The sequence below is a fragment of the Agelaius tricolor genome, unplaced genomic scaffold (genome assembly GCF_023055355.1).
Source record: "Agelaius tricolor isolate 1412-34295 unplaced genomic scaffold, bAgeTri1.0.p SCAF_1, whole genome shotgun sequence".
In the NCBI taxonomy this organism is placed as follows: Eukaryota; Metazoa; Chordata; class Aves; order Passeriformes; family Icteridae; genus Agelaius; species Agelaius tricolor.
Genome location: NW_027269261.1, coordinates 4,499,185 through 4,521,854, shown reverse-complemented (window position 1 = coordinate 4,521,854; position 22,670 = coordinate 4,499,185). Strand labels below are relative to the sequence as shown.

The window sequence follows — 22,670 nt, the reverse complement described above, 5'->3', positions numbered from 1 at the left end:
GCTCCTTACGTAACAGCCGCCCCAGCGCGGCTCCGCTCCCGCTCCTGCGCCAGACACCGGGATTTGCCCGCGTGGTGGCACGGGCCGGACCTGCCGTGGGCCGGGGCCGGGGCCGGGGCCCGGCTGTGGTGTACCGGGCCCGGACGGGGAATGAACGCCGCTGGTGAGGCAGGGCAGCCCCGCCGCCTGTCGCGGGCGAGGTGGATCGATGTCGCGACACGCGGGTGCCGTGAGCGGCCGGGCCGGCAGGTGGCGCCAGCGCGGCGGGCGGGGAGGGCCTGAGGGGCAGCGCCGGCCGCGCCGTGAGGGCGGGCTCGGCCTCACCCTCAGGGGCGGCCCCGGCCCCGCCCTGCGCTCCGGGCTGCCGGGGAGGGCGGCTGCGGGGCTGATCTTTCTCTTTTTTTAAATTTCTTTCTTTAAATTTTATTTTAAAATAAAAAAGTGAGATAAAAGAGAGAAAATACAAGAGAAGCTCCGGGCGGGGCGTTGTGAGGGGAGCGCGCGGCCCCGCCCAGGTAAAAGAGCGGCCCCCTGGCTCCCCCTTGCCCTTGTATTTAACTGCATTTCTGGTAATTATTGCGTTTTGCAAAGCTGAATTGTGAATTTCTGTGTGTGAGGAGCACCCTGCGCTCCTCAAGGTCTCACTGAGCACTGAAGGGTGAAGGGGATTCTCAGCGCTGTTCCCGCTGGGCTCCCAGCTGTGTATAACCTCCCTCCTCCTCCTCCAGGGGTGTCTGCCTCTCTTATATCTAGTACCCATAAATACATGGAAATCCTAGTCAGAAAACAGAATAAATATGCAAACAGCACCCTGAAAGAGGAGAACCTCACCCCAAGGGTTGTGTTGGTGGGTGCCATGTTGTTCCTGTGGAGAGTTCAAAGTAATGCATCATTTAGTTGGTTTTATCTGGATTAGTTCATAAATAAATTGCCAGGACCAGTCACAAAGTCAGTATTTGCATGTGGAGACAGAAATATTTCTTTAGACACATGTTAAAAGGCTTTTGCTTGTCAAATACTTATGTGGCTTTTTCAGAATCTGTATTTTTTTTCCCATCAGTTATTTGCACCATTTTGTAAAGGTGTGATGGTCATCTTTGTGCTTGAGGCCAAGTTATTCACAGCTCCATATGCTTTTACCAACACTCACAGATCTCTAAAGCCAATGGTCTGCTTTTGAAAATGAAAGCTGTGGAAGTGTTTTGCTGCACTATTCCATCTGTGTTCTGCTTTGCGGAGCTTAACGTGACAATCCTGGATGTGTGTGTGCAGCAAAGCTTCTGTGCTTTGGTAAAGCACTTAATTTTTTGAGCATATTTGTTCTCTGAAATAGTGGTTGGTATTTACTGTTCTTGATCTTGTCTTCAAGTGAAAGTCACTGATTTTTGACACCAAAACTCCTGACCTTGACTTTTATGACTTTCTTCCAGTATATGAGCACCCTCTAAATGCTTATATTTTTGTGTTTTTCTTTGACAGAGGGTTTTAGGAAGAATCTGATGGTGAGGAGAGGCTAAGGAGAAGGCTCAGGATGACGACGACGGTAGCGACAGATTACGACAACATTGAGATCCAACAGCAGTACAGCGACGTCAACAACCGCTGGGATGTGGATGACTGGGACAATGAGAACAGCTCTGCTCGGCTGTTTGAGCGCTCCCGCATCAAGGCCCTGGCTGGTAAGCACTGACTTGGGGTTTAAGGAAAAAAAAAATAAAAATGGGTAACAAAGCTCTCCTTCAAAATACCTCCATCTGGAAGTGTGCAAAACGGCTCACTAGTCCTGGAAAGAGGAATGTGGTAGGTGGAGGTAGTTGTCATGCAGTAATGAATGATGGGACTATACATTCTTTGTGAAGTGATTGCTGTCTTCTGCCGAATTCCACTGTCATCAGCAGAGAAATGAAACCAGATTGGATCTTTTCTCATTTGAAACAAGGTTGTGTTTGATTATTGCGTATTAAAGGCTATACATTAACTGCATTTGTTTATAGAGCAAAGAGATTGTCATGTCCTCTCAGCTCTGAGTCACTGCCCTGCAAAGCAATTTTTATGCATTCTGTAAATGATTTCCTGACTTTTATGGTAGCATGCCCACATTTCTGACCTCTGAACAAAATGTCTTGGCAGTGTGGGACAGGCACAGAAAACAGCTCAAAACTATGCTGAGCATTCTGCTGGTGAAATCTGAGCTCCAGGAATGGGTTTAAACCCGACACTTCATAAGGTGTTGAGACAGGTTTATTAAATCAGCTGCACTGAGACAAAGGTATCACCTGTTCCATTTGTGATTCCAATGGGGCTGGGTCTGGAGTGCAGCGTGCCCTTCCTGCTCTCCACTCCAGCCATGGAGATGCATCAGATGCCAAACACCTTTACGTGTCAGGCACAGGCCAGGATCAGGTGTGGAGCTCAGCAACAGGGAAATGAAGTAGTTCATGCAGGTGGGCAGAGAGCAGATCACATAACTCTTCCTGGGGATTGTAATGCTATTGACTTAATGGAACTGCTCACAGGGAGGGGACGCGTGTTAAATTTTGCTGCTTTTAATTACAGCAGCTCCCATCACAGTGTGCATTGGGAATGAGAGGGGAAATGCCTTCCCTGGGCAGGGCTGTGCTGAGTGGGGTCAGAAGGAGCTTGCTGGTACCTGTGGTGAGAGACAAAATGAATCTCAGCTTGGGTTGTCTTATTTTAATAGTTTACTCTTGTTTGAGGAAGAAACTGTGTTTTACTCCTACCACATGAATGGTTGTAGGTTGTATCCTGTTCCTTGGGTGGGAAATGCTTTTAGTGCAAAGCTCATGAGCTGTGTTTGGGTCCCAGATCTCACCTTACTGCAGCTGCTTGTTCCACTTACTTTTATAGCAAGCAGAGCTCCCCACCTGAGTAATGAATAATAAACATGAAACTCTCATTTCAAGGAGAAGTAATGTAAGGAAAGTACTTGAATTATTTAGCTAGCCTAAAACACATACCCATGGCAAAGCAAATAATTTTGCTGAAGATTCGATTCAGATATTTAAACAATTTCCCCCACAGTATGGTGTATTTATTTTTCTTCTGAATAAGCATTACTCATGGTTATTTTAATTTGATACCTTTCCATACCTGTAATTCTCTACGGTTGGTGCTGAGAATGCTGTGTGCTGCCAAAACTTGGCTTAGCATCCTGCATTGCTGCAGCACTGCTTGAAAGCTTAATCATGGTGCAGGGAGAGAGGAGAGAGGAGAGGTTTGTATTTCAAATCCAAGGTTATGGTTAAAGGCTGAGCTATGCTACTCCTGGCACTGTTCAATGTATGTTTTCAGATATACTGTCTGATGGGTAATCTTCCCTTGCATCTCCCCAGAAAGGTACTGGCAGGTCTTTAACAGCTGCAGCCTGGAGCTGGGCTGGCAATAATCTCTGTCATTGTCCCCTTTCAGTGGAGACAAGTCCTTTCTGGAAAGGTGCTCTCTGATTCAGCTGCGTGTCACAGGACTGGGCACAATGACCACGGGGTGAAAGCCTGGTGCACACACAGTCAGCTGGGGGATGTCAGGAGGTGCTTCTGGGCTCTGCAGCCCCTGCGTTTGAGGGGCTGTCACCATCACTTTCCTCTGCATGAACCTCAGTGCTCTCTGAAGCAGTTCTGTGACACCTTTGGGGTGAGGATTGACTGAACAACACTGCAGCTTGACTTGGGTGAGCGCTGGCTCTTTGTGGGCATGAGCACCTCCCCATATCTGCAAGACTGAACATCCTTCTGACAATAACATTTCTCTCTGCAGAGGTCATGGGTGGGTTGTATCTCAAGGGTGCCTGTGGCTGTCCCCTTGCAGTGTACCAGTGACAAGATATAACAGAATGCTATCAACATCTTGCAGTCTGTGATACGCTCATTCATCATCATCCCCTTGTCCTAATAGGAAAGGTTTCAAATGAACACACCAGGCACTGGTTCCTTAAATTTCATCACCCAGATGCAAGCTGCTGTATTCCAAAGTAGAACAGCTGTGGGCATGTTACAGTGCCTGACTAATGGCTCTGTGTTCTCTGCAGGTGCAGGCATCTTCTTTCCACACTCTTCCACAAGCTGTGAAGTGCCTCTTTGGCTGAGCTTCCATCTCATGTTCATTCTGCTTCACTGTAATTGAAGTGAAACTTACTTCCTTTAAGGTGAAGTAAGGCAAAGAGTGAGGAAATAAGAAGTGAGGTTTGTAACCAGTGTCTGATACTCCACTATAGAAAGAATCCTGATGGCCCCAGAATTCCATCAGGATGTTGAAATATTTAAACAACAAAGGCAGGAGATGGTGGTCAGAATAATCTGTGATTGGAACAATGTCCTGAAGGAAAGCTCAGGTAAAGCAAGTATGATATAATAATAGGAGAAAACATGTTGTTAGTACAGCAGCTGATAATTGAAGGTATTAAAGCAGTCTGTGTACCATGAAAACCAGAATGCAAAGGGTTGTTTTGCTTTAAAACCAAGAAATCATCTGGGAACTCAACCTTCAATCAGAATCCAGATTTGGAGGGATATGCAACCAGATTGGTTGCCATTCATGTTGAGCTAATTCACTCTGCAACTGATATGAGAAGAAGGTAACTGATCCCTTCTTCACCAAGTAAGGTATCCCACTGTAGGAAATCATCTTTCACCTGTCCTTGTTCTCTGTGGTTCTTTGGAAGGTCTTGCTGGAAGACCAGGTAATTCTACCTGCTCTGTAGGAGCCAAAAAGATATCGTGTTTGTGCAAGATTCCTCATTCACAAATCCTCAAGGGTTGGATTTCATCTGTCTAGGACCATTAGCTAACAGGATTTGTTGTGCAGCTCCTTGGTGCATGAAGATCTTGCAAAAATCTTAAGAAACAGTTCAGTTGTTCAGCAGAATTTTTCACACTCAGAATTTGGGCTGTGAGGTTCAGGTGTGCCATGCTTGCCAGCTCAGGCGCTGTTCTCGGTAGCGTGAGAGTTGTCACCTCCAGAACTTTCCATTCCTTCAGTTAGCTAATTCAATATTAAACTTGGCTACAGTTACTCGCTTTTCTGCTCATTTATATTTTGCCCTTTTATCCTGTGGGTTCATCCAAGTGACCAGAAGGTCTGTGACTCAGCTCTCTGGCCCACAAATTAAAACCAATTTCAAAGTTTATGAAACGAGAGGACTTTCCTAGTGTGGGCAGGAGTGCTTTCCTTTTCCAGCTTCACCCCAGTGGCCGTGCGTAGGTCGGGGCACTCACTGGTGTTGCACGACGTGGTGTTCACGAGCCTTGCAGGGCAAGCCAGGGGGCTGCATTTGTTGTGCAGCTTTCCTTAGTTGCCCAAAATAGGCTTGTCATTCATGCCAGTCCCTTAAATTCTCCCAGCAGCAAGAGGGGAAAAAAGCATTGAAATTGTTCCTGAAGTTACACTATTGAAAATTTTTTAATATAGCGGAATAGCCATTTCATAAGGTTAAAAAAAAATTAGAGAAAACTTCCAGTGGGAAAGTTCTGGGTACCTTAAGTGGGGCTAATTAGCCCCTTGTGGCCTTAATATTTGAGCCATTCCCCCCACAGCTGCAGTGCAAAAAGTCAGCAGAACAACCCCAAAAAGAAGTGAGAAGGAATATTCTGCTTCTAGTACTCTCCAGGTATCACACACCTGCCTGGCCCTGCTGTCGAGCACCTCTCTCATAGCAAAATTTCTGTTTCACTCTGAGCATATAGAATGAAATTTCAAGTCTCAACCCAATAAAAAAGGGCAAAGTCCAATGATTTAGAGCTCAAGAGAACAAACGTTGGATTTGTTCTTGGCTTTGGAAGAGCATACTGAGAATAAGCTCCTGCAGGGTGTTTCCTAAGTATCCTGCACCTGAGCTGTCCAGAACTTAAAAATCAGTCACTAATTTTAATAGCAGCAAGTGATAAGAAAGGAGAGCTCAGCATTATAGTGATGCTCCTAAATCAACTTGAGAGGGCATGTGAAGGATTCACTTGAGACTAAACAGAAATAAAAGACTTAGAGCAGTGAAATCTGCTCTGCACTGGTGTGGCAGATCTGGTTGTCAGCCCATGGGTTTGTTTGGAGCTACAGGCCTGATGCAGGCATACCCAGATGAGCATCAAAGGGCTTATTTTGAAAAATCTTGTTTTGCTCAGATGAAAGTTGATGGAATTATTTCAACAAAAGCTTTTCCAAATGTTGACCTCACCCTATGCTTTCCTTCTGGATTTTGCTTCTGGAACAATTTCTTCTGTCGTTTCTAACCTTCCCAGAATCCGCAATTGTTAGATGTCATTTGGTGTGTTGTGTGTCATGCAGGCAACAAAGGGAAGGAGCAGGGCAGCAGAGAGGCTGCTGTACTGCCACATGTCACCTGTGGTGCTGGCTGGGACTCCTGATGCACACTGTGCTCTTATCAGAGAGCAAGGAAAAGCTCAGCCCATCTGCTGCTGTGCATTAATGCGTTGGCTTTTAAAGTTCCCTTGGAGAGCTGCTTCTAAAGCAGATAGCAAAAACCAGATGATAAATAATACTTTGTTCTTAGTGGGTTTATTTTTAAAGATTACTGACCCAAAAAGAAGAGCCAGTATCTCTGTGAAATATAAAATAACTCACAAGCAGAAGCAAACAATGTATTTGATGATTAAATATGTAGCTTGGTACCCAGGTCATTTGTATCTTGCTGCTGTAACAGCGTGATCTTTGGTTTCAGTTGGGCATGGCTGGGGGGTTTGCCCTCTCTCTTTAGAATCAAAGAAGTCATGTTGCAAACTACAAGGTGTAAGTCAGGTTCTTGGTAGTTTGATTAGATCCCTGGCCTTGTGTAGCTTCTTGAGTAGAGAGGCAAGCTGCTGAGAAGGCCTGCTGAATGTACCTTAGGAATTGTCTGGAACTGCATGTGCTTGTCTGCTCCATGGACAGGATTTATGAGCACTTAGTAACAGAGTGGTGCATGACAGTGGTTGCATCCTGGTGAATGACTGTAATCTGGCATGCATTGTTCAGGCAGGATGAGCTGGGGCTGGAAAAAGAGGATTATTGTTTCTTTGGGGACGGAGCAGGATAGGAGCAGTTCTGGCAGCCCCAGTCTGGAAAGTCTGAGTGCTGCCGTCATTTTACGTCTCCACTGAAATCCTTTCAGGACTCAGCACTGTTGAGTTGGACACGTATACAGGAGAGCCCAGCATCTTGCCAGCATGAGCCTGTGTTGATTGATCCCTGGATCTTGGAATTCCTGTTCATTAAGCTCCTGGACTGGAATACGAGTCCATATCTGCTTCTTACAGTTCCTTGAGGAGAGCTCCAGGCATCAGCCAGTCCTTATGCACAGAGGACTCTGTGCCTGGACAGCAATGCAGTAATTTAACAAAATAAGGTGCAAGAGAATTCTGTGCTCTAGTTAAGCCTAAATATAAAAAGCCATCTGTACCCAGAGGAAGCCGATGGAAAGCTGATGCATGTGTGCTGACTCTGTGTACATAGGTGTATTTGCCTTTGGGATATTACCTGTGAGCTGTGCATGGAGATAATCCTGCAGCACGTCAGCCTGCGTGGCCATACCCAGACATTTCAGTACCGTGGCACTGCACTGACTTCCAGAGGGAGCTTCCTTAGATGGGAGCTATGCCTTCATTCCCAGGGCAGCACAGCACACTGCTCTCCTGTCTACTCCAGTTTTCCACATCCATTCATCCCCATGGCTCCAGTGAAGAGTAAGAGCACCAAGGGACGTGCTTTTGGCTGCCCCAAAACACTGAGCTGAGTGGGAGGCAGTGCTCAGCATCAGCAGGGCAGGAGTTGTGTAAGGGGGGGGTAAAGAGCTCTGGCTGCAGCAGCTGCTCTGGGAAAGGAGAAATGCTCCTTGGAAGACACCCTCCATGCAGTCAGTGAGAACTGAGCCAGGCACTGTCTTAAGCCTGGGATAATATGCTGAAGTTGACAATTTAGAGGAGACCTCCCAGCCAGATTGTTACCTGCTATAAACTGGATTCTCCCCTGGCTGCTCTGAGGCCATGCTGTCTTACACCAGCTGGGAACCTGACCAGAAGTGGCCCTTCATGGGAAACCTGAAGGCTGAGAAGGCTACAAATGTTCTTTGCCTTTGGAGTCAATGTTTTGGGGATATTTAATACAGAGAAACCATGAGACCCTTCACTGATAATGAGATTGTTTTTAGATAATTTGCTGAATAATATTAATGGAAAGGATTTCTTCTGTATAGAAACCACATGCCAATATTGGCAATATGTATATTTTTAAGGTTATGACTTCTCTCAGGGGTGAGCTTAGCTGTGGATGAATTTCAAAACCTAGTCATGAGTCTGTAATTCAAAAGAAGTCTTTCCACAAAAAAATGCGTATGCAGAAGAGAATGTTCTCATCTCATGTCTTTAGCATCTAACTAGCAATGTTTCTGTATTTATGTTATTTATTCAGCCAAATCTGCAGTGTGCCTTGCATTTTTTCCTTCTATTTGTTGCTGGGATACTGCCTGAAAGCACTCCCTGAAGTATAAATAATGTCTAACAGAGCACACTGCAAACTGAAATTCGTGCAGGATTCAGACATGTTTACTAATTTCTGTTAACCTTGGAGCTCCTCTAATGGGGAAAGATTAGGGATGAAATCATTCCCTAGGATCAGAGCTTTGATTCTTATCTTGAGGTAATATCCTGGAGAGATATAAACCTAGATTGCCTGGAGACGAATTTCCTTGATGGGGAAGAGGCAAAAAGAACAGAAATGGGGATGAGAACCAGCCATGTAGAAGGGTGATGAAAATCCACTTCCTTAGTTTCCAGCATTCTCCCTAACAGTTTTCAGCTCTTTTAGTGAGCAAGGCAATCACTACTAATTTTTTTGCCAACCACTTTGTATGTGTATCTTGTGTGAGGATTTTTTCAAGTTTTTCTTCCTTTATTAAGCCTTGAAGGCAGAGACCTGTCAAGTGACAGTGTTTGTACATCCCCTTGTACAATGTATTATTTTTTCAATACATCATATAAAAATGAAGTCCATTGCTCTGGAATAATAACTTTATGAGTTGGACACAGTTAATACTTGTCAATTGATCACTATGCTTTTTTTCTGGACAGTGGCAATTTCCAGATAGGAACATACTCTGGCTTGTGGAGATTTTTAAAGATCACTGTATTCTGCTGCTTGTTTCCACCCAATTTCCATTTTGCTTAAGAGTAGCAAGACATTGAATTGTCATGCCTGAGTGATTATGGTGTAGCAACAGTGGATCTGTGTTCCTGGTCAGACTGAAAAGAAAAAGAAGGAAAAGCAAAATGGTGCAAAAGGGAGAAAAAGGAGGGTGGGCATTTCTGTGTCTCTCTCCCATACATATAAACATAGGTGCAATTCAGGTGGAAAACAAAGGAGAGAGAGGCAATGACAATCATGCCAGCTTCTGAAAAAGCAAATCAAAACCCATAAAAAAGAATTTTCTGCATGAAAATGAACAAGTGTTTTCGTGACAAAATTTCACAGCCAGTAGTGTTAAGTGTGTACCTGTGCAGCGTGCTTTATTTGAACAGGCTTTGTAGGGGCTGTCCACCCATGTCAGGGGGCAAGCCAAGTGCATTCCATGGGCAACAAATAGAACCTGGGAATGTAGTTACAGCTTTTCAGGGTGACTTTCCTGTGTTGGTGAGTTCATGGAGTATGGGAAGCAGTACAGGTTGGAATGCAAACCCACAGAAACAGAAATTTCTTCTGAAATGTTCTGCAAGTGCCTCCTGTAGCTCTTCCCTGCTGTCCTTCCTGGCAGGTGTTTGACTCCTGCAGTTAGCAAGGACATGCTGTTACAAAAGTCATGTCAACTTTCCTGTTAATCTGGGACTTGTGTAAACTGAAACCTGAAACCAGGTGGAACTGACCCAGTTTCAGTAATAAATTGATATTCTGGCCTGGTTTGTGAGAAAATTCCCAAAGGTTTTGGTCTCAGATGTCACAACCTAGAGATTCACCTGGAGCCCAAAGCTGGTTTGTAGCTGGGACTCAGAGCTGAGCTGCTGGAAGGCCAGCACAGACATGGCAAAAGGAAAGCATGTAAACAGACCCTTCTGTAATAAAAATCCTTGTCTCCTACTTTTTAATGGGCCTCTTTTCCTTGCCTCTGGATTGCACTGGCTCTCCAAAGCCATGTGAGTCACAGAGAATGTATCTGGAAGGGACTGGGAGGAGCCAGTGACAGCGTAGTTGCCACTGTCCTAAAATCCCCTTTAAACAGAAACATTGAGATACTTTCTGCAATGGAACTGTTACTGAAGAGGAGATCTCTTGTTTTGCTTGTATTCATTTCACCAGCATGTGAGAGAGTTACCAAGTGTTGCAGGACATGGCAGGTTACAAACTGAAGGCTTCTGTTCCCTCCGGTACCTGCAGCAGAGATAATGAGCTTGGCAGCTCAGTTCTGCTTGGTGTGTGGGCTGCTGCTCCCTGCTTCCAGCATCTTAGATAAAAAACTGGAGGGAAACCAGCTAACTCTTCAGGATTCATGTTATGCAAATTGTCAAATAAGGTAAAAATAACTATTTCCTATTATGTTCTAGAACAATCCCAGCAAAACCTATCTCTCCTTGCTCCAATATATAAGGAAAGGTTTTGTTTTTACTGTGAGGATGGAGGCAAGGGTGATAATGAGTTTTCAGTTCCTAATTGTAGCACTTAGGGGATGTGTAGGAACTTTACCCACCTTCAGGAGAGGAGAAAAACGTTACGTGATTGCTCTGGCATTTTAGTTTAATAAATCATCCTTTTTATCTTGGTAGTTTTTTCTTTTTTTCTATTTTTTTTCTCCTAGTTAGCCACCAACTAGAGAATTTATAAGAGCAAGAAAGAGTAAAGAGAAAAGACAAGGGTGATGATTAACCAGACTCATAATTATTGTAAGCTCTGGCTTAGAAACATTGATAATTAGGGATTTGGAAGGCACTTTTGCTGGATCTAACACTAGTTTCTTCCTTAGAAACCCTAGTTTTTTCTCCTTTGTGTCAGAACCTGTTCACTTCAGCAGCATTTTTCAGACCCATGTAAAGACAGAGCCCAGGAGTGACTCTTTTGTGTTCTGGGGTAAGCAGCTGTTTCTAAATGTTGCTTGTACGTTCATAATATTATTTCCATCAACCTCTTGTTCTCCTTGAGGCTTTGCAAAGCTCTGATCATGTCAGCTAGGACACTCTGCATTATGGCTAAGTGGATAATCACTTGTGTTTTATTCACTCTGAACAAGTACACAAGCCATCATCACCTGGCAGGTGCTATGAGACTGGGACAATTCAAACTGTGCCAGCAAAAGTTATTGCACAGTTATGGGCAAAAAAATGAGAACAAAATTTAGAGAACAAAGAAAACAAAAACAAACCCCAAAACCCAGCACACCCCTCCCTCCTCAATATGCTAAGATTAATATATGATCTGGTCCTTCTTTTTCTCCACTACTGTAACCACTAATGAATTACACCATGGACAATTTCCAGCTGTGTTGATGTGATAAGTTGCACTTGGCCCAGCACTCCAAAGCTATCTATGGCTTTAAAGCATTCAATCCCCTCCATAACATATTATCTAATTAGTGTTGTCAAGGGCTTAGTCAATTAAAGATAAACAGGGAAAATGAGTAGAACTGGGGTGTCACAAAGGGCTTTGTGCATGCAGAGCCTTGTGATCGATCCGGTGCAACATGGCCACACGGCAGCAGGAAAGGGCTCAGGTTCACTCATTTGCAGGCAGCAGCAGCCCAATGGATTAGGCTTGGTGTGACTCACACCAGTGGGGAGCTGGCAGGGTGCCCATTTGGAAGCAGTCTTGCTACATACGGTGTAGCATTTCACAAACACAGACATGTCCCCATTTTGCTTTGCTCTTTCCACTGAATTGCCACCAACCTGTTCAGCAGAGCCTTTAAGATGAACGGCAGTACCCAGCAGAGCAGCAGGAAGGCCCTGGCAGCTGAGCCTGGCACCAGGGCCAGCCCCAGGAGCTGAACCATCAGCAGCAAAGTCTGTCACATCTGCTGCTGGGGGGCACATTGTTCTGCCCAAATGCCAACCTGGATGGCAGCTCAAATGAGGTCAGACACTCACAGCAAATGCTGCTGACAACACATCAGGTGTCTCTGTTTATCAAATCTTAAACGAAGTAAGCTCAGTTCAAGCACAGGTTCTTCCCTTTTCCTTTAGCTTTCCCCCCTATTCTCTGTGTAGCCTCCATTGCTCCATAGCTGCTGCAATTCCTTCCCTTTAAGGTAGTGTTTAGTGCTGCTGGGCAGCCAGAATTGGGAAGGACAGAGAGGGGACAGAGACAAAAAAAAAATATCAAACCCTAAATTTTGTTCAGTATCTCCTGAAACTTGCCAGCTTCAGTTGTCCCACAGGGGACAAGCTGAAATGTAAATATGTGTGTGTGGTGTTAATGTTTCATGATGGGGTGGGTAAAGCCAGTCTGTGTTTTATATGGGCCTAAGCTAAATAATTATTTTTAGGTTTTAATATTTTCCTTTTGTAATAGTTTACTTCTTAATATTTTTAATAATGGCCATGTGCATTAGTGCATTGCCTGCCAAAGGTTTTGGGAAAGCTTTCAGCTGGGGAAAAGTTCCTGACTTATGGCCTTCATGGTGTTAAAAATGCTCCAGTTTTCCTGTCAGCCACTTGGACTTTAGTTTTACCTTCTGAGCTCACATAGCAACACCTGTTTGCTCAAGGTGGGACAGAATGAGTTGATATGCCTGCAGGTAGGGCCTGGCTGCCTGCCTGCTCTTGAGGGGAAGGGTTTGCATGTAATTATAACGTAGGTCAGGCATGGCAGGCAAAAGCTGCTGTTGGTAGGAAGCTGCAGGAGAAAGATCTGTGATGGAAATAAGCCTGTACTTGTGTGCTGGGCAAAATGTGCTCCTCCAGCTCTGCAGAGTTCACCTTGCTGTGTTAACAGCTCAGCTTACCCTGCTCTGCTCCTGGGAATTTGGGTGCCTTTGGTATTTTGTGCTGCCCTTCTTCCCTGGAAAGCCCATGGCCAGGGCTGGTGTGGGTGCCTGTGTGCTGGAGGGACAGCTGGCTGCACAAAGATTACCAGGGGAGGGTTTAGCAGGAGCCTGCCACATCAGCCCATTGTTGTCTGGAGAGCAGCATCCTGCCTGCTGGGGCTGCAACTGCAGGTGCTTCCTCAGACCCCCTGACTCCTTCCAGACATGGTTTTAGGGCATCAGCCTGCAGAGTCCCCTACACAGCCACTTTCCTCCCTGGTACTGTGAAACCTGTCTGGGGCAGCTGAGGAGTCCTTTGTGACCAAGTGGGGTAGTGCTGAAGGGGTTGGAGGACAGCTTTCAGAAATGTTTTAGGCTCTGCTGGAGGTGTGCTGTAGCACCAGGAGTCTTGTCTAAATACAGCTATACTGAAATAAAGGGATGCACTGAAATACCCCAGTAAAAGCCCTTCTCTATCAATATAAGTAACTCTGGACTAGAGCTGTGGTGGTGCTTTAAGTAAAACAGTATAGTTGAAAGCCATAAATATTTTAAATGCATTTATGACCTCAGGAGCAGTGTTCCAGACATTTTCAACAGTCCATGTGTTTTTGGAAACCCCAACTTCAGCTGAGAAGTGTCTACTTCCATCTCTTCTCCCTAAATTGGCAGTGTTCATGGTTGGACTTTGTGCACATTTGTTCCTTGATGTGCTGGCAATGGCTGGTTGAATTTCCACCTTGCACCAAGCAGGACCTTGGGCTGCTGTGAGTAGGGGAGTGGGCTGAGCTTCTCCCACAGAAATTGTCCTCACAGAAATCACTATATGGCTTAAATCTTGTGAAATGACAGTATCAAAACAAAGGCAACATTTTGAAATGTTTAATGAAGGGATGGAGTGGGAGGAGGAGAGAACATGGATTCCAGTGGAAAGGAATTTGAAAATGCAAGAAGAAAAGAGAAAACATTTGTGTGAATATTATCAGCAGTTTTAAAAATGAACAGGCAAATGTTATATACTGAAACTATGAATGTGGAATTGACCTTTTAATTTCACTTACAACTAAGTGAGGGCTGGGAGCTCACGTCCCTGAGGGAAAACTGACATCCTGTATCTAATACCATCTGCAGGAACTGACTTCCAGGGCCAAGCCCAGCTGCTGCTGCTGCTGTGCACGTTTGTATTTCGGCAGGCTATTGAGGTGCCAGTCAGAGCTCGGCGAGGCATCCTCATTTACGTTAGAGCCCTCCCCCTCAGCGCACAGCCCATTAATCTTGCAGTAATACCCAGCACACTGATAACTGGGCAAGGAGCCACATGCACAGGGCATGTCAAAATCCTCAATATCGTCAAGTAACGTAAACCGAAGTGACAGGAATTGCCTGTTTAAAGAACCTTTTGACAAAGCTTTCGTTTGTTCCCGGTGTGCTGGAGCGTACATCTCCCCGCGTCCCCTCCTCGGCTGGTGCTAAATACTGAATGAGCGCTTCTGTGTGCGTGCGGTGCTTCTGCAAGCCGACAGCCCCGCAGATAAATAAAGAAAAGTGCCCTCCTTTTCAAGTGATAGTAATCTGAGACTTTTCCGTTACATGAGGCTCCTAACAAAAGGTTGTAATTCCAGCTGCTTCGCTCGGGAAGGTACCACCGTGCGCGGCGGCGGTGCGGGAGCGCGGGGCCGGGACCCCGCGGGCAGCCGCTCCCGGGCGCGGCGGAAGGACTCGCTGGGGCGTTGCATGAGCCGGGCCGCTCTTCCCCTGCTCCGCCGCCCCTTCGCCCTTGGTACAGCCTTCCTTTGCTCTACCGTGGTGCCGTATGGTAATCGAGTGACATCAGCCTGCGCCCGGGCGGCTGCTGTTTATATTACAAACCAGCAGAAAGGTCTGAGGTGTGCGCGGCTCCTGGGAGCGCCGGCCAGGGCGGCAGCGCGTGGCTCCATGCTGCCTTTACCCCGGCCTGAATCGCACGCTTGCTTTTAATTCACTTGGTTTCGCCAGAGCCAGACGAGCATTTGAACCAGATTCAAGCACTTAAGAGTTGCCTGTTGTGGAACTGGGGAAAAAAAAAAACCCAAAAAACCACCCTCCTGGTGCTTTACGTTTGAATCCATTACAGAGAGCTTACCGCCAAGCCACACTGCTGGATTTTGAACCGAAGCTGTTATTTACTTAGGGCTCAAGGGGGGAGCGTTTTCGCTAGGGACTGACGCCAAACTACTGGAGGAAGCTGGGATTTACCTGGATGTGTGGTAAAGAAACTTGTGGTTCCTTTATGCTGCAGTTCATCGTATCCCTGCGCTACCTGTAAATGGAATTACAAAAATCAACCAGTATGCCCGGGCCGTTGTCCCCAGGATACGCAGCTCAGGTGCCGTATAACTATAACCAGTTAGAAGGACGATTCAAGCAGTTACAAGGTAAGCCTGTGCGGGTTTTTTGGAGGTGTTGCCATGCTGTGATCCTTGTAAACATGTTAGTCCGGGCTTATGCTCTTTGCACCAAAGTGTTAGTGAGAGAGGACGAAATTCGTGCTGTGGGAAAAAGCTCCGAGTTCTTTTAAGGGATACTGTGTGGCTTTTCTCACTCCGAAGGTGCCCCGAGCCTTACACGGGGTTAAGGTGTGTGTCCAGCCTCTGAGCCTTGCAATGAGGGCTAAGCCAGACCACGTCTCTTAGAACAATAAGGGGGAGAGAGTGAGGAAGCAGCCTGCTTTTATTTTATCCTTAAATAAATACGGTTAAAAGTGGCCATCACTCATAAATCCTAGCTGTGTTTGGGTGCAGTTTGCAGAGCAAGGGCCCTTTCCAACCCCTGTGTACCTCCTGCAAAGGCGGGTGGCTTCACTTCTTCAAACGAAGAACAGTTGCATAATTCCCTAACGAATTAGTTTGCTCACGCTATAGATATCTGAGAAAGCACTCGTGTACTTTAACATTCCCAGTTTTCTTTGCTTTTGGACAGGGAGAATGTCCTTTAATATTTTCCCCTTAAACTCCCAGTCTGTGTAAGAACCAGAGGGTTTTTGGGGGTGCCGTGTGCTCTCTGCAGGGAGGGTAGGCCTCGGCCCGGGCTGCAAACCCCCAGTGCAGGGGGGAGGATGGTGCCCAGCAGCTCCGTGCCTCAGGCAGGGTAAAAGGAGCTCTGCTGTTTCTCTGTGGAAGACACGTCCCAACAATGAATGAACTCTGGGATTGCAGTTGCAAAATAAAAAAGAATTCTTCACTGAAACCAAACCTCCTCCTCTAGATCCATGTGACTCTGGAGATAGTCCCAGAGCAGCCTGAGTGCAGCGAAGTGCTGCCCTTCTGTGCATGTTTCTTAATTTACTCTGGTTTGTGCTGCAAGTGTGGTCTGTGGTTCCTGTCAGAGAGGGGGCAAGAGCTTGGTTAGTGCAAAGAATGTTCCTATTTGCTGGCTTAAGGAGGGAGGGAAAAAAAATCTTTCATTCATAGCACTTGGTTTGTCTTGTAAACTGGCTCGCAGCAATGGCTGCACACTGCATGTAATGAGGCAAAATGACAGCATCCTAAACACTGGGAACATGGAAATTCCTGGGACAAGGCATGGAAAATCCAGGCTTCAAACCTGCACACAGGGAGTGCGTTACAGGCTTTATCTTGGACATCTGTCAGATCTTAGGCTGTGGTACTTGTGTTGGAAAGAACTAAGTTTGTGGCATGAAGAAAAACCTGGCTCATGCCTCTTTCTTTGCTGGTTTAGTTAGCAGTCTAAAGAAGGCAGATTTTATCATTTTCAGGGTCACTGCTTCAGGAATCCATTATCTCTGTGTTTACATCACACTGAAAGAGGAAAGCAGACTGCATTGTTGAAAGCACAGAAAGTGAGTTTTCCCTTCAGTGGAATGCACTGAGTTGACTTAAAAAGGTTAAAAAAAGATGCAGTGCTCTCCCTAAAGTACTGCAATTTCCTCCAGCAGAAGAGATAAAGTGCAGTAAATTCTGTGCAGTTTTGCAGCAGACCATCCTGTGGCTGTTTATTCACATCACAGGCTTGAAAAGGACTGCTGCCAGTGATCTTGTTCAGGGTGGAGCATAGGTGCAGGCAGTGTTGTAAATTATGCACCAGATACTCCATGAAATGCTAAATAACCATACAAAATATGGTGTGTGATGGAAAGGGAGTGGCTTAACTCTGCTGACACAAGAGGTCTTTCCTCGGATTAGTGGCTCTTTGCTTGAAGAATGTCTACAAAGCCATTGTTTTGGAGTTGTAAGATTTTCAGGGCATTCCTGCTGGAAGGCTCTGGTGGGAACAGGGAGTGTTCTGTGGCATTGGGCAAGGCTCAAGCCCAGCACAGATGAGCTGAATATATGTAACTTTTTAAAATTAGAGATTTATCACCAGTTTTACCTCTTTCACAATGGAGGTGTACAAACAAGTAAAAACAGATGCATTTCAAATAATCACATACTCCTTGATAATTGTTTCACCCCTCCTGCTCTGGGTAGGAGGGTTCTCTGGAGCAGCACCAGCATCAGCACCACACAGATTACTCTAACTTCTGCTCATGTTCTTCACACACTGAATTTACCCCTCTTTTCTTCACAGTTCCTACAGTTACAGTTCCTAGTGAATCCCTAGCTTTGTACTAGCTTATAGCAAGGTACTGTTTAGATCTAGTGAATGTTGAGATTTCCTCAAAAAAAGCACTTGGGAGTATATTGTTTTATCCAAAATAACACAGAGCAAGTGCTCAGGCCCTGTACAAAGAGAAGTCTGAACCAGCAATTGGTAGAAGACAACTCTCTGATCTCCTCTTTCCTAAAATAGACAATACATGGGGTTTGACACTGCTAGCTTCACATGAGGAGAGGAGCCAGCCCAATTCTCCCCCAAAATGCTATGGACAAAGCAAATTCACATCATACCTGATTCCCTTGGCACTCCTATGTTCCACCTCTTTGAAATGCCTTGAAGTGATGATTGTAAGGAAACTTGATGATGGTTGTGGGGTGATTAAAGCAGATTTTCCAGCCCAGTCCTGCTGGGGTGTGAAACCCAGTGCAGGTTATGGGACTGCACTGCAGGGACCAGACCGGCTCCCTCTGCCCCTGGAAGGGTCACCTGGCAGGGGATCCGGCTCCCATTTGCCTTGATGGGCCAGAGAGAAGCAGGATGTAGCAGAAGCCATTGCTAGGAGTGAATCAAGACTCTCTTTGTGTCAAAAGAAGCCCTGAAGGCCAGTGTCGATAATCCGGGAGTTTAGCATTCTTTAGAGTGCCCGTGAGAATGTTGGCACAGGTGAGGGGAGAAAAATGCTTTAGCAAGTTGTGTTTCCTTTATTAAGTTTCAGTAAGTTCCTATTATGCTTAGTTCACCTGGTCCTGGAATGATAAGTGAGCGATTCTATCAGTGGTTGCTATCATTTAAAGCTAGGCGTGGAGTTTTGGTTCTCATGGCCACTTGTGCAGTAGAGAGGGATCAGGTTGCACGGCTGCAGTTACTCGTGCAAGTAAAGACAGAACCCCAAAACTTGTTTGTGGGAAACACGTTGCCATGGAGCTTGTGCAGGTTCTGTCAGTGGAGAGTTTGTCCTGCTACGTTGAGGAATAAATGCAAATCAAACCAGATATGTTGTTGTTGTTGTTATAAACCGAAAGCTGTCACCCGTGCTATGGTAATGTGGCAGGATCCTGTGGATTGGCTGGGCTGAGGACTGGGTGTAGGAGCTGGCAGGAAGAGGTTAACGCCAGTCAGGAATTTGGAAGGAGATCCCTGCAGCTGTGTCACCTTCCAGCGGGAAGGGTGCACGGGGAAGCAGCTATCATCACTGCTCCAGGGCTCTTTCCCACCCGGTTAGCAGGACAGTGGTATTTATTAACATCTCTGGCATTCGGGAGCTTGATGACTCTATCAGCTCCTGCCCTGTCATTGCAAAGTTGGGTCTCAGCTCCGGGGCTGTGCCCGAGGTGTGAGATTTCCAGTGGTAATTACAAATGTGAAATGTCGGGGGGATGGGTTGAGCTAGATCGGCACTCCTGATAAGTGCCAGAGGAAAGGCAGCTTTCAAAGGAGCTCTGCCGTGTGTCCTGCTGTGTGGGACATTTCAGGTTTGGGCATTTTTGTAATGCTGCCTTTCAGGCTGGACACTGGGCATTTTAGTGGGAGCCTGGTGTGTTTTGGTGCTCAGGCTGCATGAGAGAAAGTGCCTGTATTTTGAACCGTGTTAGAAATAGTATGTTTGAAAAACTGGACGCTGGAATAAGCTGTAGGAAAGGTGAGCTGCCTTTCTCATCAGAGGTGTTTAAGATCAGTTCTAAACTGTGTTTCATGGGCATACAAGGCTGACTGTGGCTGCACAGCACTGCCTGCACCAGGAAAGGCAATGCAACTGTATTTTGGGTGTTTGTGGCAAAGCCCCTCTCTCTGATGAAAGGCTCTGAAAAGAGCCTTTCAGCAGAGGAGCTCCTTGGCTTGGAATCCTCTGATCTGCAATGACCCAAGGAGGTTTGGCATAAAAAGAGGCACACACCATTTCAGTTTTTAAGTGGTCACTGGTAATCAGCTTGATCATGTATGAGTATATGTGTAGGTTGGTTCCCATCCATGCTGAAGGACAGCAGGAAGATTTTCTTGGTTTTCTGTTCTCAAGCAGGGCTTTCCCACAGCTTTTGCTGCAAGAAAATCTTCCCCCAAATCCCTGTGTATGCTCAAGGTTAAACAGAGAGTTCATGCTGCCGGCAGAGCAGTTTGCAGGAGTTGCAGTGCTGTCCTGCACTAAGGCAGAGACCCCTCTGTGACACCAGGATCCTTGGAGTTCCTCACGTGGGTGCCCTTTGAGCAGGCAGTTTCAGCAGCCCCTTCCTGATTTACCTCGGGAAGGTTTGAGTCTCCTGGGAGCAGTGACCTGCATAGCTCCAGGCGCTGATTACTGACCTGGGACACCCTACTTTGTCTACCAAATGGGTCACTGGCATTTCTTGTCATGGTAATTTCTGTTCAAGCTGAAATGCAGGGAGGCTGAATTTCATTCTGGATGAAATGTGTCTGGGTTACACGCATTTTTGGTTTACCCCCTCCCCCTTCATGTTCTCAGATCCACCAAAGGTGGAAATTCCTGTTTGTGTGGCAAATTTTGCTCGATTTTCTGGTGTCTGCAGCACTCCAAAGCCTGAATGTGTCACAGCACACTTCAGTCTTCTGGTTTGGGTGAACACCTGAGCAAAAGCTGCATGGTTGGAAGTCCTGTCAGAGTTGCAAGGAGTTTTAAAGGAATCCCAAACTGACTTAAATGTGCATTTCTGTGATAGCTGGGCCCTTATTCTTTCCAGTGCAAAGATCCCTGCAAACATATCCAAATCCTGACTCAGTTTTTGGGCAGAAATTTGCTTTTTCTGGTCATGGGTTTTGGTACTTGTGGAGATAGAGAAGGCAAATTAAAGGAGCTAAGAGTAAGGTATTTCTGCTCATGTGGCCAGTGTTGATACAGGTCGAAAGGAAACATTTAAATTGGATTTGGCTTCTCACTGAAATAACTGTGAACATTTACAACTCTGAGCTATTGGCTCAGGTTTTTTATAGTCTGTTCTCTTCAATTTTCATTTAGAGTGTGCTTGTAACATTTAATTTTTTAACTGTGTGTGTAAGGAACTTAATTTAAATACAATCAGAAATCTCTAGGTGCTCTAGCCTAATTTTGTTTTAAAAAGGGCAGTTCTGGAGCACTTTTTGTGGCTCTGAGATGAAGTAAACAAAGCTTGTAAGCAAATATTTTCACATGGGACAGCAGGGTGTTTTGAATACCCTGCAGGAGAAATGTAGCCAGAGCAAAATGATTTGTGTGGTGCTCAACTGGTGTAAATCTCCTCAGCTCAGGGATCTGGGAATGCAGCACAGGAATCAGCCCTTGAGTGTTTCTGCATTCCATGTGTCCAAGAAGCTCCACCATCCCAGTGTTTCATGGGCATGTTGTAATCACCTGGGAGTACAGGCTCTTATCCCAAATATTTTTCCTGTCCAAAAGCCCTATTCAAATGGATTGTGGGTTTTGCCTTTAAGTTGTGTGGAAAGTGGGCCAATAAAACAAGCCTACGACAGAGATGAAAGTGGTGATAAAACAACAGAACAATGGTTGTCCTCCATTCCTGAGCTCTTTCCCAATTTGGGTTTGTGATTTCCTCTTTTTCCTTAGTTTCTTTCATCTCTCTGTTTTCTGTTGGGTGCATGCTTTGATTATTAAAGTGGATGAGCTGCTATCTAAGCTTAGCAGAAACGGTGAAGAAAATCTAATTATATGATTCACAAAATCTCCTTTCTCTCTTTTCTCTACTAAACTCCTCTTCTGTGAGATCTCAGCACAGGGTGTGTGGTTTGGTAACTGCACCCCTTCTGCTCAGAGTCTGAATTTCATGAGTATTTTATTACTAACAGCTCTGAAGGTCTTTTTGTTCCTGTTTAAGTTGAATTGAGAAGTATTAAGTATCAGCTATTAAGTAGCAGGGTATGACAATGACATCTTTTCCTCATGTGAAAATGAATTATCTTCATTCAATAGCTGGGTTTGGGAAAACTCTTATACCAAATATTGGAAATTAGTCTCTGTTGACTTTCAAAGCTGTGGTAAAGGAGGTAGAATATCATAAATAAGGTAGCTGAGAATCTGCTTTGCTCTTCCCAGAAGAAATCAAATCTGAAATTCCATTTGGATGTTTGTATCTGGGCCTGGCAGGTAATGGCCTTTATCCCAGTGTGATTGTCCAAGTGAAGTGACACTTCATCAAAGATTAAAGTTGTTTAATAAGTATCAGTAAACAACTCCCCTCCCACTCCAAACGAGTCCTTTTAAAGTGAAGGGTCATTTGTGGAGAGAGTTAGAAGCTGGTGGATTACTCAGCATTTCAGCAGCTCTGAAATTCAGAGCAGCAGGAGCTAGGTGGTGGCTGTTGCAGTGCAGAAGCAGAGCAGAACCTGGTGAACACGGGGGTGCTGGGGGAGCAGGGCCTCACTCCCAGCTGTGCCACCAACGTGTCATGTCCCTGCTGGGACCCAGAGTCACCGTGGCCCTCCTGTCCACACAGAGAGCCTCGTGAAGCTAAGGAGAGCACGTGAGCCCAAAATTGCTCACTGCTCCTGAAAACGCATCAAGCTGAGTCCCCACATTTCTGTCAGAGGAGAAAGGCCCAAAGGGATGGGAAAGGCCCCGAGGGATGGGGAGCACTCGTGCTTGTGACTTGTGATGTGGAGCCCGAGGTTGCGGTGGCTGGGAGAGCCCACGCTCACACAAAAGCCCTTGTGCACTTGCTGCTGGAGCGAGGGTATCCCGGGCTGAGAGCCTCCTTTGTTGGGAGAGCACTGCTGTAGCCAAACTAATATTAACCAGGCTTGTAGCCCTGCTCAATGCCCCACTGTTCCCTAGAAAGGAGCTTACAGAGAAAGGCCCTTCAGTGTGCAGGGAACAGCACAGCCCGGCAGACACGCAGGCAGCCACTGGGACATGGTCTGGGGGCCACGCTCCTGCCTTTTCAAAGGCCTTGTGAAAGAGCTGGCATTACCAAGTGGCCTTTTCATGGGATAACTGGAAGTGCTGATAATTCTCTGTTCAGTCAAGTTTGGTTTGTTCATAAAAATGTAAGCTGGAACTTGAAAGGACAAGCCCAGTTACACATACGTGACGAAGTGACACTGGACAGGGTCAGTTTGCTCTTTGGTGGGAACCAGTAGCATGCACAATCCTGCACTGATTTTAACTGTTTTGGGAGGAAGTCAC

At 45.9% G+C, this 22,670-nt stretch overlaps 1 protein-coding gene across 9 annotated transcripts in view; it reads left to right on the top strand.

The window, feature by feature from the left end:
- SPTBN1 (spectrin beta, non-erythrocytic 1) overlaps positions 1 to 22,670 on the top strand; it is a 116,118-nt gene that overhangs the window by 32,703 nt on the left and 60,745 nt on the right. For 7 of the 9 annotated variants that reach the window (XM_071450319.1, XM_071450234.1, XM_071450567.1 and 4 more), the window contains exon 2: positions 1,480 to 1,679. In XM_071450319.1, the coding sequence (XP_071306420.1) occupies positions 1,532 to 1,679 (148 nt within the window). In that variant the 5' untranslated portion in view covers positions 1,480 to 1,531. Of the gene's footprint in view, positions 1 to 1,479; positions 1,680 to 15,236; positions 15,361 to 22,670 lie in introns of those variants that run through there. The other 2 variants (XM_071450644.1, XM_071450709.1) reach the window with 1 other exon arrangement.